Source organism: Mustela putorius, unplaced genomic scaffold (genome assembly GCF_011764305.1).
Source record: "Mustela putorius furo isolate JIRA1106 unplaced genomic scaffold, ASM1176430v1.1 tig00000738_pilon_pilon_pilon, whole genome shotgun sequence".
NCBI lineage: Eukaryota > Metazoa > Chordata > Mammalia > Carnivora > Mustelidae > Mustela > Mustela putorius.
In genome coordinates this window covers 2,683,892-2,701,373 of record NW_025421463.1, presented here as the reverse complement: position 1 = coordinate 2,701,373, position 17,482 = coordinate 2,683,892, and the positions used below count along the sequence as shown (strand labels likewise).

Below are 17,482 nucleotides of genomic sequence, written 5' to 3'. Positions count from 1 at the left end.
AGGGAAGGGGTGTCTCCCCAGCCAACAGCTGAGGTTCTGGGTGACAAAGAAGACGGACACACACAGCCAAGTGGACACACGGACAGGAAGCGCAGCCCAGCCCAGTTTTGTTTCTTGGCTTCACAGTGAATGAAGCTCCGTGCCCCACCCCCACCCCCCAAGGAGGGGGTCAAACTCTCCCCCCAACCCCACTGTCAGCCAGGCCTGGGGCCACTGGGGCTACACAAAACACACCAGCATCCGACTCCAAATTTCAGAAACAAAGTTACGGAAATAACAAGAATCTTTATATATTCCTCCCATAAATGAAAACTAACAAAAATCCAACATTTTGACGCTAGACTCAGGTGAAAGGTAGCACCTGACAGTAACATCAACTTCTCCCTGGAATCCTCTTCCTTGGCCATCTGCTGCCGGGCTCCGCCACCCACACTTGTCCCTGAGGCCCCAGCCGACAGCAGGCGAGGGGGACAGCTCTGCCATGCCCGGCGGGCAGCCGGGTCTGCCGGGGTCCGAGGACAGCCTGCTCTTGCCACGGGGAAAGGGAAGAGCAGCCCAAGGCCATGGCCCTCCCGGCCGGGAACCTCATGGGAAGCTGCCTGGGAAAGGTTTGGTCGAGTGGGAACCAAGAAGGCGCAGTCCGGGAAGCAGGTGCCCAGCTGTTCTGGGGGGCAGGGGTGGGGACACCCCGCCCCAGCAGCCACGATACACGAGCAGGCCCCCTGGAGAAGCAGCCCACCCAGCTCCCCGTTCGTATGTGGGCTCTGCAGGTGTTGCTGGGGGAACCTCGTGCTCCCCAGAACCCGCAGCCGCCAATCCCCTGGGAAACGGCAGCCCAGGAACCAGACTCTCCAGAAAAAGCCCTCAGCGGAGCACGGATGGCGGTAAGGGAGCACGGACAGGGGCCTGGGACTCAGCGCTCGGCACACCCTGCCTGGCCCTGCTCCTGACCTCGGAGGGAGCAGGACACTGAGCCCCCCAAGGTGGCACCAGGATGACAGCTCCAAGACGAGGCTGTGCCCGAGGGAGGAGGGGAGGGGCTCGCGGAAGCAGCTCCGCCCGCTGAGGCCGGAAGGGGCTGGCAGGCAGTGCGGAGCCACGAGCACCTAGACCAGGCGGGTGACATGGCAGTGGCTGGGCTCGTCCAGGTACAGGGTGCTGAAGACGTCGTTGAAGAAGCCCGGGTGGTACCTGCAGGCCCGCTCACAGTCCGGGTTGAAGTTCACCTCCAGGATCTGCGGCTGCATCACTCGTGTCCCTGATGGCACAAGAGCACGGGGCACGAGCTCCCCCCTGGCTCTGCCGTGGCTCGCTGCCCTTCCCCCTCACGCTCTGTCCCGACCTGAAGGCCACCCCCTAATGGTGTGCCCCCGCCCCAGATCTCTGGTGGACCCGAGGCAGACACCATCTCAGATCTGTCTCTGTGCCCGGGCGGGGGAGGGCTGGATGATCGGCTTTGGGTGAAGCGGAGGGGGGGTGGTTTGGATTACGGGGCGGGGGCACCCCCTCACCATCTGGACGGTCGTCCCACTTGAGCATGAGGTCGATGGCATACACGGCCCGGGATGAGGGATAGTCGCAGAGGCCCAGGGGCGGCGGCTTGGCACACGCCACCTGGAACAGCTCCGTGAAGGCCTGGAAGATCTCAGCCTGGAGGACAGGGAGGCCGGGCTGGGGGCTACACAGGTCTGAGGCCGGGACCACCCCCACCCCCCCGAGCAGCTCCTTGTACGCCTCCCTGCCTCTACCTGAGCTACGGCCCCAAAGCCCACGATGCTTCCTCCTCCAGCCTCATGTCTGCACCCCTGGCTGCCACCGCCGTGTCTGACGACTGCTAAGCTGCCTGGCTACTGCCCCCGAGTCCCCAGTCCCCTCTGCGCAGAGGTGCATGCCTGCAGGGACCAACCTGGATCTCCGGCTGTGCCCGCCCCCTCAGGTCTGCCATTTCTGGGACCAGGTAGGGCCTACTGCCAGCGGGCGGTCCCAACCATGCTCCGAGTCCCTCCAGAACACCCCGCAAGGCCCGGTGTGGGAGGAGCAGGACCATCCCCAGGCCAAGACCCCCACCCAGCCCACGCCCGCCCGCAAGGGAAGGCCTGGCCTCTGCAGCTCTGCCCAGGACTCACCTGGACGCTCTTCCAGGGAAATTCCGGGTATTGCTTCTCAAACTCAGGGATGAACTCATCGTAGTGCACCTGCGACAGACACGCGGCCCATCACGCTCTGCCTGGGGCTACCTCGGGGCAGGGAGCAGGGAAGCCTGCCTTGCCTTCATATGTGGCTCTGGCACTCGCTGGGGCCACAGGTCAGTGCCAGCAGCCTATGAGCAGCCCCGCACCCGGGCACAGATGGGAGGCAGGAGCTGGAGTCTGAGCTCCGGATCTTACTCTGTGACTCAGGACAAGCAGATTTACTTGTCCGGCTCAGCGTCACCATCTGTGAAATGGGACAGTGCCCCTTGTCTGGCACGCTATCGGTGGGGCTACTGGGAGGCTGGACGGACATGGCACCACGTGGGTCTCAGAACAGTGCGCCAGAGGCAGAGGCTGGACCCAGGCCCGAGCTCGCTGCTCAGCACCGGCAACAAGCACGGCGCATAGCAAGGTTTCTCAAGCCAAGCCCTCATCTAAAACACACGGGCGCGAGCCTGCAGGGAGCTCGGGGGCCTTCCTCAAAGGATGAGCCAGGACAGGCTCCCTGCGGAAGCCTGATGCTCACATCCTGTTGGCGACACATCCCCCTACCCGGGGGCTTCCAGGAAAACACGACCCTTGGGGTGCTGGAGGGAGGCACTCTGTTCTCTCAGAGACAACTTCCAACCATGTCCCAGGGCCCTGCGGGTGGCGCAGTGTCCCAGGGACCTGCCTGCAACACAGCCCAGGATAGGCAGCAGCGGTGGGGCTGGGCGTGAGCAAGGGTACGGGCGCTCTGAGGCCGCCATCCACCCTCGAGGGCTGCTGAGACACGGGCACGGCGAGGTGTCCCCAGGAGTGTTCAGTGCAGCATATGTACTAATGGCGAAAACCCGAAATGACCTGAATGTCTACTAATAGGTGAATGACAAGAACATCCCAGGACAAGAACGCCCCCAGCCCCATTTAACAATAATGACAAATCTTGGGGCGCCTGGGGGACTCAGTCCTTAAGCCTCTGCCTTCAGCTCGGGTCATGATCCCAGGGTCCTGGGATCGAGCCCCACAGGCTCTCTGCTTGGCAGGGAGCCTGCTTCTCTCTCTCCCACTCCCTCTGCTTGTGTTCCCTCTCTCGCTGTGTCTCTAGCAAACTAAAAACAAAACAAAAAACAAAAAAAACCAACTTTATAAAAAGAACAATGACGAATGTACACGTGATGCTCAGAGAAGAATAAAACCATAGAAAGGTTTGCTCAGCAGGACAGCATTCACGCAAAACCTTACATACATATGCAGAATCGTCATCTGAAGAGTATTAGGATATACTCATGCTGAAAAGAATCGGAACACGCCTGGAACAGGTAATTCTCACATTCAGTGGCCGAGAGGGCCACCTACAGGCTTTGGGGTGAGCAGCGCGGGTGAGGGGGTGGGGAGGGTGAGCCCTACTTCCTGTAGACCTGAAACAACCACCAACCACTTCTGGGACGATGTGTGAGGCAGCCTTTCTCTCCTCCACCCAGAGCTGGCTCTGCCTCTGCCTGGGCTGAGCCCACCTAATCCAGGTGCACTGCTGGCCAGCCAGGGTCTGAGGCCCTCACCTCGGAAGGAGCTCTGCCCTGATGTCCCTTTGCCCAAAGTGCCCAGACAGCATGGAGGACAGCAGGGATCCAGGATCCAGGCAGGGTCACGGTCCAGCAGCAGCCTGCCCCGGGGGCCATGTGACTTGCACCCCTGTGCCGCCCACCCTCACTGGTCCCCGTGCTCGGGGGGATGCCGGACGGAAGGCAGTCTGTGCCTCCAGCTGAGACCTGCCACAGGACGTGGGAGGCTCCTGCTTTGGGATTAACACGGGTACCAGAAGGCAGCTGGTCTGCACAGTCTGCCCAGAAAACAGGCTGAGGGGTGTGGGGTCTGGGTCTGGCCTGCATCCAAGTGAACCCACCTGCTTCAGCACCACTTCCGGGTCATAGTTCATGACAGTGAAATGCTTCTCGTAGTCGTCCAGGTCGTCGAGCGCGAAGGGCCTGCAGGAGGAACACATGGACACAGTGCATGGGACAGTGCTCTGAGAGACCCCGCTGGACGCCTGCCCCCCCCATCAGAGTGAGGGGTGCCCCGCAGCCCCTCAGAGCTTGTCTGTGAAGACACCCGGACGGCCCATGAACGTCCTCACGACCTGCTCCGCTTGGTGCCCATTTGACAGTGACAAGCGCCGTCCGGGTCCCCGCCCGTGGCTGATGCAGGCTGGGCGAGAACTCCCGCTGGAGGACAGAGCTGGGCTCAGCTGGGCCACCCGCCAGGTGTGTGGCGGAGAAGGAGCTCCAGGACCGGCTTTCCGACCCCGCGATAAAGGGGGCCCCGTCGCCCACCCCCCCACCAGCGTCCCAGCTACCGGTTGGAGAAGCGCAGCCAGAACACGTCATAGACAAACAGCCTCAGGGGCTTCACCGAGCGCAGAAGCACGACGTAGCGGACATCGAACTTGACCCGCCCCACGTCTTCTCGAAGGAACAACACTGGGCTTTCGATGTACTTGGACACGACCTAGAAGACACACGCAGGGCTGCGGCAGCTCTCCCTTCGCCTGGGCCTGGCGATACCCCAACCTCGCCCCATCGGCATCTGTCCTCACTGGCGACGGGCTCACGCCTGTGGGACATCCAGACACGGTCCCCACATCCTGGAGAAACTGGCACACACTCCTGCTCTGGCCCCAGGAGCCTGTGCCCTGCACCTGGCTCCTTCCTCTCGGACTTTTCAAACCCTGTCTAGGCGGCGGCAAGTTCTGAATCTTCACCTTCACTTTAGCTGAAGGAAAAGGTCCCGACAGTTTTCAGGTTTTGACAACCGCATGCGAGTTCTCCGCTGTAATCTCGACTCCTCGTCCGCTGCCTGGAATCCCGCTCAGCCGTCATCCCACTGGCACGCTTTCCTCGACCCATAACCGTTCCCCTATCCCCCCCACCCCGATACTGTCCCTGCCGGGCTCTGTGTCACAAGAGCACCCTAGTCTCGGGGCTCCCTGGCTTGGCTGCCTCCCTCCTGCTGGGCGGTCTCGAGTGGGGCAGCGAGTGAGGACCCTGAGGTCAGACACGCCTGGGACAGCTCTGGACAAGGGCTTCTCCCTCCCCATCCCCGCTGGCCAGGGCACTGGAAGGAGCAGGGTCTGGGCTTCAGAGACACCAGGAGCCAAGCCCCGGCCCCGCCTGAGTCCCCGCCGCCGCATGGCCTCACCTTGGGGCTGCTCTCCCGGTGCCGGACGATACTGTGCAGGCTCCTGGTGACGTGGGTGTCCAGGCTGCGGGCCAGATTCCAGGGCTTGCAGATCCAGTGGTTGTCCTGGCCCCTGAGAGCACATGGGTTTGGCTAGGCTGTGCCCTGCACCCACCTTCTGGGGACCACGGTCGCCTTTGGAGAAGGACACCCAACCCCTCCCAGGGAGCAGTAGGAGCTGTCACAGCGGGGCCGTCAGGGGCTGACCTCACGGAGTTAGGAAGAACTTGCTCCAGCCAAGACATGGAGATGTCCGTGGCCATGGTCCCGGCCGTGCCCGGTGCCCACAGCCCTCAGTGCCGTGGCCAGCACGCAGCAGGGGCGAGCCGGGTGGGGGGAGGCTGGGGGGGTGGGGCTGCAGGAGTGACGGGGGCCCTCACCGCCTCTCCCGCTGCTGGAAGCAGCTCACAAACTGCGGCAGCTCGGTGCGCAGGTTGAAGGTGCGGGGCAGCCACGCCGGGCCCTCGGGGCCCCCAGCCCGGCGCGCGATGGAGGCCAAGCAGTCCTTCACCGTCAGCAGGTTCTCGCAGGGAAACTGGTTCAGCAGCACGTTGGGCCTCTCCTGGCTGAGCCTCCTGTGGGGCCGAGGCACACGCCCGTGGGTCAGGGGTGGCAGGGGCTTTGGGGGCATTCCACAACCCCAGGCCTGGCAGGGGGGTGCTCACCTATAGTCCTTGAAGTGGGAGAAGTTGTAGAGGATGTCCGCGTCCGCCTCGCTCTGGGCGAAGGTGAAGCGCGGGTGTGTCAGGTGCCTGAGCACCTGCTGGATGTCTGTGTAGACCCTGCGGGCAGAGTTGGGCTGAGCCAGCCGTGCCCCCCCACCCCACCCCGCGCCCCGGGGACTCGGGCGCAGCCCAACCTAGGCCGGCGTGGAGGAGAAGGGGACAGACGGATGGGCTCGGGCCTGAGGCCGGACAGGCAGTGCTGGCCCCACCCTCTCTGCTGGCCTGCAGGGTAGGGCGACGAGGATCCTTCTGACCCCAACGTCCCCGCCTCTAAGATGGGATCACAGCCCAACTCACTCTTGTCACTGGGGTGACACGGGATAACCCGAGTGTCTAACAGGTCCTGCCTCCCACATGGAACCAGGACGGACACAACCAGCCTCTCACTCACACACTGAGCATCGCTGGCCGAGAAGGCAGCTGGAGTCCAGGGGCCTGTGGGGGTGTGTGTAGCCAAGACGGGTGCCCCGGGCCAGGCCCTGTTCCACACCAGTCTTCACTGCTGCCAGCCCGGCCCGGCCCGGCCCCCACTGGCCCCGGGGAGAGGTGAGGACAGAGCCCAGGAGCTCAGGGGGCACGGCGCAGAGGCAGATGAAGGCAAGAGGGGGGCCCAGCCTGGAACAACAGTCCGGGGGAAGAGCTGAGGTGACTGCCAGGGGCAAGGCTGGCATGAAGCCCTCGGTCTGTGGCTGGAGCCTGGGGCAGGACTGGGAGCAGGAGGCCAAGACTAAGTTGGCCTCAGTGGGGCCTGTGACCCTGAGGGTGGATGGACACTGGGTAGTGGGCCTGGGCACCAGAAAGGACCCCTGGGCTGGCCTCAGGGAAGGGGCAGCGGGCTGGGCTGCCCATTTCTGGCTGGACCAGGCTTGGGTAGTAGCCAGAGGGAGGGACTCCCATGGAGGCAGAAGCCAGGCTGGGACCCGCCTCTGAGCCTGTGCCACATCCAGCGGCGAGCACGGCACACCCACCTCTCACCAGTACTACGGGGTGTCTGCTTCCACCTGGCGTCCAGCCTGCCTGGTGTCGCCTCACCTGCCAGCCCACACCTGCTGGCGCCTGCAAACCGCCCCTCGCGGCAGCCTGGCCGCCTCCGCTAGGCGCCCCACGCCTTCACGGTCGGCTCAGGCTCCCTGACTCCTGGGGCAGGCCTGGCTGTTTTCACCCCAGGACCAGAGGAACCCCAGCAGCCTGTCACCTTCACAGCATTCTCTCTGTGATCCTGGACTCTGCCCTGGGCTCCTGCCACTGCTGCCGTGCCACCGGGACATGGCAGGCTTTCGGAGCGCCTCCCTGTGCCAGGCGCGGCTCTCGGAGCCGGCGGGGGGCCTTGGGGGGTGCGGGGAGGCTCATCAGGAGCTGAGGGGGGCTACGCACTTGAAGACGTGGTCGCAGGGATAGGCCACCGGGCTGATGGCGAGCGGCAGCTTCTCCTTGTTCTCCTCCAAAATGGCCTAGAAAGAAAGCACTGAAAGTAGAAACAGACCTCCAAGACAGGAGTGCGGGAACACATGCCACCCCCCATCCTGGCATATCAGGGGGCACCCCAGACCACAGGTACAGCCTTCCGACAGGCCCAGCAGCAGCCAGAGCCCTCGGACCACCCTCGCCCCGGGACTCTGGGGCTCAAGGCCCCTCAAGTGCCAAGCGACCCATTTGTGTCAAAGAAAAACGGAAACACTGTTCAAAATCTTCAAAATCTCCGCGCTCCGCTCGCTCCAATGCGGGCAGCTGGGAAGGCATAAAGCCTGCCTGGCGGGGGGGGGGCGGGGGGCGGGTGCCTGATGCTAGCGGAGTGCCAGAGTGCGGTTCCAGCATACGCCACGTGATGGTTTAAAACACACCCAGACTGCGACTCCGACTCCGGGAGGTGGGAGGAACTCATCTCCTGTGGGTGTGGGTGGGGCCGAAGGGGCTGCTCCCTCGGGCGCAGAGACGGGGAACAGAGACGCTATGTGGGGAAGGCCCCGCAGCCCTCTCTCAGCTCCTGGGCTCTATGACAAGCCCGGCACACTCAGAGAGGGGCTCCGAGGCCAAATCCCCCCCTCCTGTCCACAGAAAGCATGGGGGATGACAAACGCGTGCCGTGTACCCCACGATCCTAAACTCATACCAGCGGCCCCCAAGCCCAGAGCACAGGCCCAAGCTGGATGTCAGATGGGGACAAGCAACCAGGATGCTCCGGCAACTGAGTTTGGCCTCCGGTGGGACGCCCAGGGCTGGCCCCGCCCCACCCCGCCTGCTGGAGCCACCCAAGATCAGGAAGCCTCTGGCCCTAAGCCACTCTGAAGGCTTCCACCTCAGCACGCACCCATTTACTAAGTACCTACAGGTACCACGACTCTACGGGGCTCTGAAACACGCCAGGGACTCAAGACAAGCGACCACACAGCTTCCTGTGCGGACAGTCCAACCACTACGGCTTACATGAATTCCCGGGAAAGGTGCCAGGAGGTCCCACCACGATGGCCCAGCCTCTCCCCAACCACAGCCACCACAGACCGGCTGACACCCCACGGTGCTTCCCATTCTCGCTCGAGCTAACCAGGCTGCTCCTCTGATCTAACACCCGCCGAGGCCCTCAGTGAATGTGTGATGTGCCCGTGTGGGCAGGCAGATTTCACAGTGGGGCAAGGCTTGTAGCCTCTGCCCACGGGCCGTCACAGGCCCCCTGGGGTTGTACCCCAGCTCTCCTATGAGCTGTGTGACCTTTGGCAGGTTACTTAACCTTTCTATGCCTGTTTCCTCATCCTCAGTAAAGACTGACAAACAGGACCTCATGCCCTTACGCTGCAAGGACTAGAGTCACACACGCCCACGGGTGCCAACTGCAGGCTCACTCGTGGCTGGGTTCCAAACTGCAGGCAGCCAACGGGAGGCGGTGGCAGGAGACCAGAGGGCAGGGGAGGGTGTTCCCTGTCCAGCCCTGCCTGGTCTCTTAGTGGCCATGTTCCTAGAGGCTCCACTTCCTCCCTGGCCCGGGGCCTCCCGAACCCTGACGCCCTGATTTGCCCGAGAGGCTGCCACAGATGAAAAGTGCCGCTAGTGTGGGGAACCGCAGCACGGATGATGGTGGGACTCGCTGGGGGCCTACTGTGTGCCAGAGAAGTCGCCGTGTGATGCTCGAACAGAGTCTTCATATCCCCGGGGAGGAAGAAACAGTACGGAGTTGGGATTTGTAACCAAGCTTGCAGCCCACACTGTGCCCCCCCACCCCAGTCCTGGCAAGGAGTCCCCGAAAACGAAGAGAGCAGCACTGACTACCAGCACCCAGCTCCGACCCTCGGACAGCATGGTCCCTGGCCTCTGGGCTGGACAGCCGCAGGAGGCCCCGGCTCACTGCCTGAGCTCGGAGACCCTGGTCTCTCGAATGTTCACAAACGCTTCACTCCCTCACAGGGCAGCCAGCTGGAGCCCGGTAGCATTTGGTGGCCCAAGAACGTTCCAGAAGCCACCAGGCCCCGAGGTCAGGGGCAGACGGTCACACCTGGTAGTGTTCGGCAGGCGGCTCGGGCGTGGAGAAGCTCAAGTCCAGCAGGTCGGCGGGGACCCAGGGCAGCAGCATGCACTTCCGGATCAGAGGGTCGGTCTCCCCGTAGGCAAAGTCCCGGGTCACCTCCTCTGCATCGAGACACGTGGCCCATCAGGGGGCAGCGGGAAAGCAGGGCCTGGGCCCGTCCTTTGGGGTGGGCGGGTGTGGCACTTACCGCCCGTGTCCAAGTCCCGCAGGGGCCACAGCAGCGTGTACGCCACCTGCTGGGGCATGTAGAAGAAGGGCGCGGTGGCAAAGCTGGGCGTGTCGGAGTGCTGGATGCGCGAGCCGAACTCGTCCATGATGTACCACACCGGCACCTTCTCCTCGGCCGTCTGCAGGCAGAGCACACAGAAACCGGGTCCACTGGTCCGGCCGCTGCCCCTTCTCAGGCACCCTCCAACCAGCCCATGCCCCCAACTCCCGGATCCTGGAGCGCCTACCAGGCACCCAAGCCCCTTCACTGGGCTGGATGTTACACAGTACAAGGGCCTGGACGAAGACACACAGCCTACCGGCTACACGGGTGTGTGTGGCAGGGAGAGGGCGAGGGGCCCTTCCTGGAGGTGGTGACGTCTGAGACCATGAGAAACACTCAAAATGGTGAGGCTGGGTCTGGGGAGGCTGGCAGGAGAGGTGGTGGAGGACACCGAGGACGTGTGCTTAAGGGACAGGACTCTTTGGATGTGAGCAAACCCTGACGGCTTTCAGGGGATGACAGAACCCGACGGCACTGGGCCACAGGAACCAAGTCATGAGGCCCACATCTAGAGGTCTGAGGTTGTGTCCTGTGAGCTCAAGGGCTCTGAGAACCGGGTGGCCCGAGGCTGAGTAACGGCCATGAGGGAGCCCTGGGGAAGAAGGGGGGCCCTGGAAGGAGAGTCTGCTCACTTCTGGGGCAGAGGCTCCTGGGGCTGGGTCCTGGCTCCCCCGGGCTGTCCCTGCTCACCCCGTGTGCCAGCTGGTAGGTCTGGTTGAACCGCCACATCTCCTCCAGCACCAGGTCCTCGGCCTCAGCGCTGGGCAGCTCGCCGTGGAACCCGATGCCCATCAGGTTGGCCATGCGGAGCAGCAGCCCGGGCACCTGCCGTAGCTGCTGGCGCGCGTGCTCCACGCGGCATGTCCAGGCGTGGTCGATGAGGAAGATGCTGTGGGCACAGCCGAGGGCAGGGGTGAGGGCCGGCGGGGGGGGCGGTCTGCCTGGGTGACGAGGGGGAGCAGAGGGGGAAGGCCTGCAGCTGTGGCCTGGCGAGCTTCCACGCCCTCTACCGGTTTCTGCAAAAACCAACGGGGTCCATACCTCCTGTCTGGGGGCCAGCGTGAGACTCAGAAGAGACAAAACACACAACCTGCTGCCTGGACCAAGTCCTTGCGTTCTCGCTGATCGTTACCATCGACTGCTGTCGCGGTGAGTGCCTCCAGCTGCACTTGCACCAGCCGGACCGGCCGCGCCCCCCACCCTGCCACCTGAGCTGTGGGCGCTCAGGACAAGCAAATGCCGCACACAACGGGAAGCCAGTGGCGGGGAGGCATGCAAAGGGGCTCCGGCTCCGGCGGGCACAGCAAGCCGCCACACATTTGGACCTCTGTGGCCCACATGCCCAGCCCCCCTGGAAGAGCCCAGGGGTGGGGCCACCGCGGAGGACCAGCCAGGCATTCCCACGGCAGGCCCAGGGCCACACCTGCCCTCCTACCCCTCAGGGTAGGGCTCCTGGACACCCTCCAGAGCCCTGCCGGAACGGGAAGCTCTGGCACCCAGGGGTGTGGTCTGCCTGCCGAGCAAAGCGACCCTCACCTCCCTTCCCTTGGGGGACAGCAAACATTCCAGCTCTTGGGCTGGGGGGCAGAATCAGCAGCACTTGTTCCACTGGGCTTCTAGGACTGTACGTCTGTCTGCACGCGCAAAGCAAGCGCTTGTGCTCAGTGGCTCTGACCACGGGAAGCTGCGCTTCAAGGTGGGACGATGCTCGGGAGGACTGTGCGGTGCTCGGGAGGACTGTGCGGTACACGGCAGGAGCGGGAGAGGATGAAGCTGGGGTGTGGCCCTCAGCGGAGACTCCGAGCTCTGCAGGCAGAAAGGCCCGGGAGCGGGGAGGGCCGTGGAGTGGGAGGAGCGGAGACCAAAGGCAGGACTCCGCTCACGTCCCCTCCGGTGCCCGCCTGGCAGAGGTATGCGCTCAAGGGCGTGGAGGGGCAGCGAGCTCCCGGAGGTGGCTGCGGGGCCCAGGCCCCAGAGCAGGTGCACTGAGCTGAATGTGACCGGTGAGCCTGCAAGTTTCTGAGTCAGACAGCCCGCTGGTGGAGGGGACCGGCTGCTGCTGTTCCCTGCGTGACCACTCCTGCCCCTCACAGGCTGCTCTGCAGACGAGGAGGCCGGCCAGACTCTTCCCTGAAGAGCTATGGACACAGGGGCCTGGGGACCCTGAGAGGCCGGCAAGTGTCCTCTCCAAGGGTCCAACAGTCTGACAGACGAGCCTGCAGGCCTGCCGTGGCTGGAGGCAGGAATCCCAGGGTCCAGTCTTAGCTGTGCCCCATGTACACAGAGGCCCCGGGCCACGCCAGGCCTGCTCTGGGCCCTGGTGTCCTCCCGAGGAATCAAGGAGACCACATTGCTCGCAGCCTGGACATAAAGCCCTGGGAGAGCCTGTTACAATCCCTGAGTAGCCCTGAGACTGGGATTCAGCAGGCCCGGGGGAAGGTCCTCCGAACAGTCCGGGCTCTGAGTCAGGCTGCCCGGCGTCCCACACGCCGGCTCTCGGCCGGCTGTGACTTTGGGCAGGTCCTTCCCGTCTCACTGGCACAATCGGCACACATCACCCCCCGACTGTGGGACCCTCCTGGTGGGGGGGGGGGGGAGTGCCGGGGAGGCTGCGCTCGGGTCTGTCGGAAACATGACTCACACGGGAACATCAGGAGCTGTCGGGGCCAACCCGACCACGGGGCCCGGCTGGAACCTCGGGTGGCCACGAGCACCCGGGACATGGCAAACATGAGGGCTGCCATGGCTGCTTCTCTCCAGAGGAGCCCGCACTGAGGACCACGGCACAGACCACAGACCACGGACCACGGGCCTGCTGCTCCTACCTGTTGGGGTCGGCCGCCTGGAGCCCGTTCTCGCTGGTCACGATGACCTTGTAGCAGAGCTCGCCGCCAGGGTTGGGCTGCTTCTTCCGTGCTTCCCGGGCCTCCTCGCCCTCACTCTCCTCCTCCACTTCCTGCACTTGCATTATCCCGAACATCTCCCCGGCATCGAAAACCTGTGGCCACGAGCAGGGGTGTTGGCGGGCTCCCCAGGCCAGAACCCCTGCCTCGCAGAGCGCCACACCCTGGCCTCAAGGACCAATCCAACTCCTCAGGGACGCAGGACCTGTTTATTAACCAACCACCCATCGTCTGGGTGGGGAAACTGAGGCTCCTGGAGATCAGCCAGAACTGCGACCTAACCAGGGTCACCAGCTCCTGTCCCGGGTGTGCTCAGAAGCGGGATGAAGGCACGCGTGGCCAGACCAGAGGTGAGTCTAAGAGCTGGGATCCTGGCAGGGCCGGGGATCTCACTCCAGTCCTCCAGCAGGACAGCAGAGGTGCCCCAGAAGGAAAACAGGTGGCTGAGAACCTCCCACAGCCAGGGCGCCGGCCCTGCCGAGAAGCGGCTCGGGCCTGTGCAGCGTGTGCTCTGGGCTGGTCTCCTGAGGTGCTGGGTCAGAAAGATAAGGACCCTGGTCCTTGAGTTTCCTTGCCAACCACACGCACATGAAGCCAGCCGGCCTGCCTCCCTCAGCCACACTCCCGCACTGTGTGTCTGCCACCACTTGGCAAGGGGCCTCAGGACAGATGCTGGAGCCAGGCCGTGGGGCCTTGAACAAGTCACTGAACCGCGCCGTGCCTCCGTCTCCCCATCCATACGACGGGAACAGCAGCACCGACTCCCCAGGGTTGTGGGAAGGATGAAATGATGAACAGACCTCCAAGGCTTGGAGGAAACTAAGCTGGGCCCCTGCCCTGTGAGCACACCACCACCGTTCTGCTGCGGAGAGCAGCCCCTCCCGGGGGAAGCAGCGTCCTCGGCCTTCCAGGAGAGCTGAGTGTTCCATCAACAAACAGTGCACGGACAGTCCCTGGCACAAGCAGGGACTCAGCAAGTGCCAGTTCCCCGAAACCCACTTCTCAGGACCCTGACGGAAGCAAGCTTCACGCAGATGCAAACCAGCTCCCTACTCAGGCACACACCGCTTCTCTGTGCCGGGCTCCAGCCTGTGAGGCCGAACCACTCACCATCTTGCCCAGGGAGCCGGCCGCCGGTGCGGAGCAAGGTGGGAGGCGCAGGTCCCTGGTGCTGGGGCCTGACGGGAGCTGAGTGGCACAGTAGGGCAAGATCTGAACACGTGGCTGGGGGCAGTGGCCCAAGGACCCGCAAGGACCCCTGGCCGGGGTACAGAGGCTGAGGGCAGGGAAGGCTGTGGAACCGGTGGAGCACGCCTGGGCCCTCCGAAGACAAGGGGAGTTACCTCAAGCCAGGATCCCTGAGCAGTCAGAAGTGGGGGTGGGGGGCTGGGGTGCAAGCTTCCCTCCAGGACAGAGCTTCTGAGAGGACTGGAATTCACTCTGGGTTTCAATCTAGAACCCAAATCCCCAGTCCTCTTCCCCAAATCATATGGGAGGGAGGGGGCACACAGTGAGGTAGCCTAAGGCCCTGGGGACAGAGGGCCTGCCTCCTCCCTACCCGCACTGTGAAATGACAGGTACCACGACCCCTCCATGGAGGAAAAGCCCCTAAGAGGTATCGAAGGGGAATGGCTTTAGCTGGGAAGTTCCTGCTGGGAGAGTTGGAATTGATCTTAAAACACTCCCCATCCTTTCCAACTGATTTGAGGCAAGGTACCAGGGTCACTGGCCTTGCGGGGAGGTGGAGGTACCCCATTCCTGTTGGCAGGTGCCCTCCCCCACACCTGGGCCCAGAGGAGAGTGGCAGGTTTCACGGAGAACAATGGATGCAGGTTTTGGGTCTAGTAAAGTGATGACTCACAGCTCTGCCCATAACCCCTCACGGCAAGGGAGGGTCATGGAAAAATACTGGCTGCCCCCTCGGTAGTGCTACAGCAGCCAAGCCAGAGGGGACGCTGCCCTCTGGTGACTGCCCTCCATGTGCTGGTGCCGGCTGATGCTCATCTCAGGCCTCCCCAACCGGTCCCCTCTAAAACTATGAGAACTGGGGCCCTATTCCACCATTGGGCTTTCCAGAAGGAGACTCTAGCTCAGATGGACTAGTGTTGCCTAATGAGGTTTTACTGCCCAGAGGCTGGCTAGGCCCGGGGGGGGGGGGTCCCCATATCGTGTACCTTTCACCCAGAATGAGGACCTTCTTCTCAGCCTAACAAACTGGAGGAGGTTCCCAGCATATGCCTGGGACCAGAGCCAAGGGCTCAGGAAACACTGGTGGAGTGGAGGGCGAGCCATACAGGAAGGAGATTCACAAGAGGCAGGGACCTACTGTGTGTCACTGACACTGTCTTTTTTTATTACCTCTTCCTAGCTCTGGGGCTCCGCTTCATCACCTGTCCCAGTCTGTCTAGGTCCCCAAGGCAGCCCCCCACCCGAGAAGAGCCTTGTTCCAGCTAAGAAGGCCTCCCTAACGGTCCTGTGTAGCGCTCTGACTTCAGCAGCTGCGCAAATGACCCCAAACCAGGGCCTGCTCACTGGCCAGTACCCATGGGGCGCCCCCCGGAGGCCCAGCTAGAGAAGGCAGGTGGGCAGAAGGGAGCCAGTCCCCACAAAAGGGCAGAGAATCTAGAAACATGGGAACCTTTTTCTTTAGATTTCCGTCTCCCACAATCTGTTTTCTTCATCTGCAAAAATGAGGGTGACCGGGGAATCCAATCAAATGATGAGACAAGAAATAATTCTGTGACCCGAACAGTTAAAGCCACACAGACTCTCGGGGCATCTACTCTCCCTGGAGGTGGCAGTGGCTGAAGGCGCGGGACAGGTTCCCAGCTCAGACAGGCTTTGGGAAACTCACTTCCTCTTCCTGTGACTCCGTTTTTTCAACCGCATAATGGGGATGACAAAGCTGCGGGACGCAGGCGTGCGGAGAACTCAGGGTAGGTCCCGACGCACCAGGGGAGTCGCGCACACAGCCCGGCCAGCCCCAGACACTGGCAGAACCGGGGCCACAGGTGCTGGGCCCTTGCTGCCACTCTTAGGCCCCAAAGTCTAGAGGCTCCTAAACCGCCGAGGAGGCGACGTCTAAGTCGGTCACCAGGGCACTGGCGCTCTTCACAGCCACCCCCCGCGTTTCTCCCGCCGCGTCCCAACACGGACACGCCCCCAGCGCGTCGCACCCCGGCCGAGGCTTCTGCAGCCCCGCAAGGCGCGCGCTCCCCTCCCGCCCCGGACACCCTCCCAGCCCCGTGCGCACCAGTCGTCCCGGGGGCCGCCGGCCGCCCCGCAGCGCCCCTGGCCCGGCCTCCCCGCGCCGCGCCCCCGCGGCTCTCGGCCAGCGGCCCGCCCGCAGCCACGCCCTTCCCGGGAGAAGGGTCCAGCGCCGCCCGCGCCCCGGCTCCCCCGGCCCCGCTCGGCGCCCCGGTCCTCCCGGCCGGCGCCTCGCCCGCCCGCGCCCGCACCTCGTGCTCCAGCTTGTGCAGGAGGCGGCCCCAGTACCGCTCGGGGACCCCGGACGCGCGCAGCGCCGGGCCGTGCAGCGCCGCGAACTCGGCCCGGGCCCGCGCGTCCTCCTCCGCAGTCCGGTCCGGGTCGCGGCGCTCCCCGTTCTCTGGGTTCTGCGACCCCGCGTCGGCGTCCATGGCGGCAGCGCCCGCGCCGAGTCCCACTCCGCCGCGGACCGCGGGCCCGGCCCTCCGACTCGGCCCGCCCGCGCGCGCCCCGCCCTCCTCCCGAGCTCTCCGCGGCCCCCGCCCACCGCCCGCCCGGCGCCGGCTCGCGCGGGCCGCCGGGAGCCAAGCTCCGGGACCCGAGCCCGGAGCCCGGAGGCCCGTCCGGCCGAGGGGCGCGCGCGCGATGCGTGAACGCGCGGGCCTGCGCGGGGGGGTGCGCGGGCGTGCGGCGCGTGGGGAGCTTGGCGCTGCTGGCCTGTGCGCACGCGCGCCGGCTGGGGGCGGTGTTTCCTCCCTCGCGCCCCGCGGCTGTCCCGGGGGATGCCGGGAGCCAGGTTGTGCGGCGTCCACGCGGTCGGAAGCGGAATTGTCCACGCACAGTCCGGAAAAGGGACCGGAGTCCGGCCTGGAAGCTGGGCTGTTCCGGGCGTGGACTCGCCTGTGACGCGTCGCAGACCCCGGGGGTGGGAGGGGGTCCCGGATGCTTCCGAAGGAGCCGCCAGGTTGAGGCTGCAGAGTCGCGGCCCTCCGTACTCTCCGTGCGTTCGGATCCAGCGCGTGCTTGTTCAGTGAAGCCCGCGCCGGTGCCTGGCCGGGGACGCGTCGCGGAGGCATTGCGCAGTGCGGGGGGCGGAATTGCAAGACCAGGCTTCGGACGTTCTGTGTTTCCTGGTGTCCCGCGTTTCACTGTTGTGTTTGCAACTTTGCAACCGTTGCTAAAAAGCGCGAAGGCTGATTTTATTTATTTTTTTTTCTTTGTGCTTTCGTTTCTGAGTACTTTGATTAAAAGTTTTAAGTTGTGTTTGGATTAAATGCAGTGGTTCCGGGGACTTGTTCAATCCTGCCGGGACACGTCACGTTGGTGTGCAAAGGTTCACACTTCCAAAGCACACTTGGTGAGGGCACAGGGAAAACGTTCCTCCGGCGCTCAAGGACTTTTATGTATCTGCCACCAGCTTCGTCACGGACATTTTGTACTTCAGTTACTCT

At 63.9% G+C, this 17,482-nt stretch overlaps 1 protein-coding gene across 1 annotated transcript; it reads right to left on the bottom strand.

Moving 5' to 3' along the window:
• Positions 1-265: 265 nt before the first annotated feature.
• On the bottom strand, positions 266-17,122 carry TTLL12 (tubulin tyrosine ligase like 12). The gene is made up of 14 exons (XM_045083744.1): positions 16,283-17,122; positions 12,747-12,919; positions 10,612-10,810; positions 9,838-9,997; positions 9,618-9,751; positions 7,508-7,584; positions 6,074-6,190; positions 5,789-5,983; positions 5,370-5,481; positions 4,528-4,679; positions 4,078-4,159; positions 2,127-2,195; positions 1,512-1,650; positions 266-1,258 (listed from the first exon to the last, which is right to left on the bottom strand). The coding sequence occupies exons 1-14, from the start codon at positions 17,105-17,107 to the stop codon at positions 1,107-1,109; spliced, it is 2,586 nt and encodes an 861-aa protein (XP_044939679.1). The 5' UTR covers positions 17,108-17,122; the 3' UTR covers positions 266-1,106.
• Between the last annotated feature and the right edge of the window lie 360 nt (positions 17,123-17,482).

Bases quoted from the DNA above. Each gene is read 5' to 3' on its own strand.
- TTLL12 (XM_045083744.1), bottom strand. From the start codon at position 17,107: ATGCCTCCGCGACGCGTCCCCGGCCAGGCACCGGCGCGGGCTTCACTG. The intron at 6,191-7,507 runs GTGCGTAGCCCC...CTCTGCCCGCAG, and splicing joins CCCTGCGACCACGTCTTCAA to GGTCTACACAGACATCCAGC. The intron at 2,196-4,077 runs GTGGGTTCACTT...TGTCTGTCGCAG, and splicing joins CGGAAGTGGTGCTGAAGCAG to GTGCACTACGATGAGTTCAT.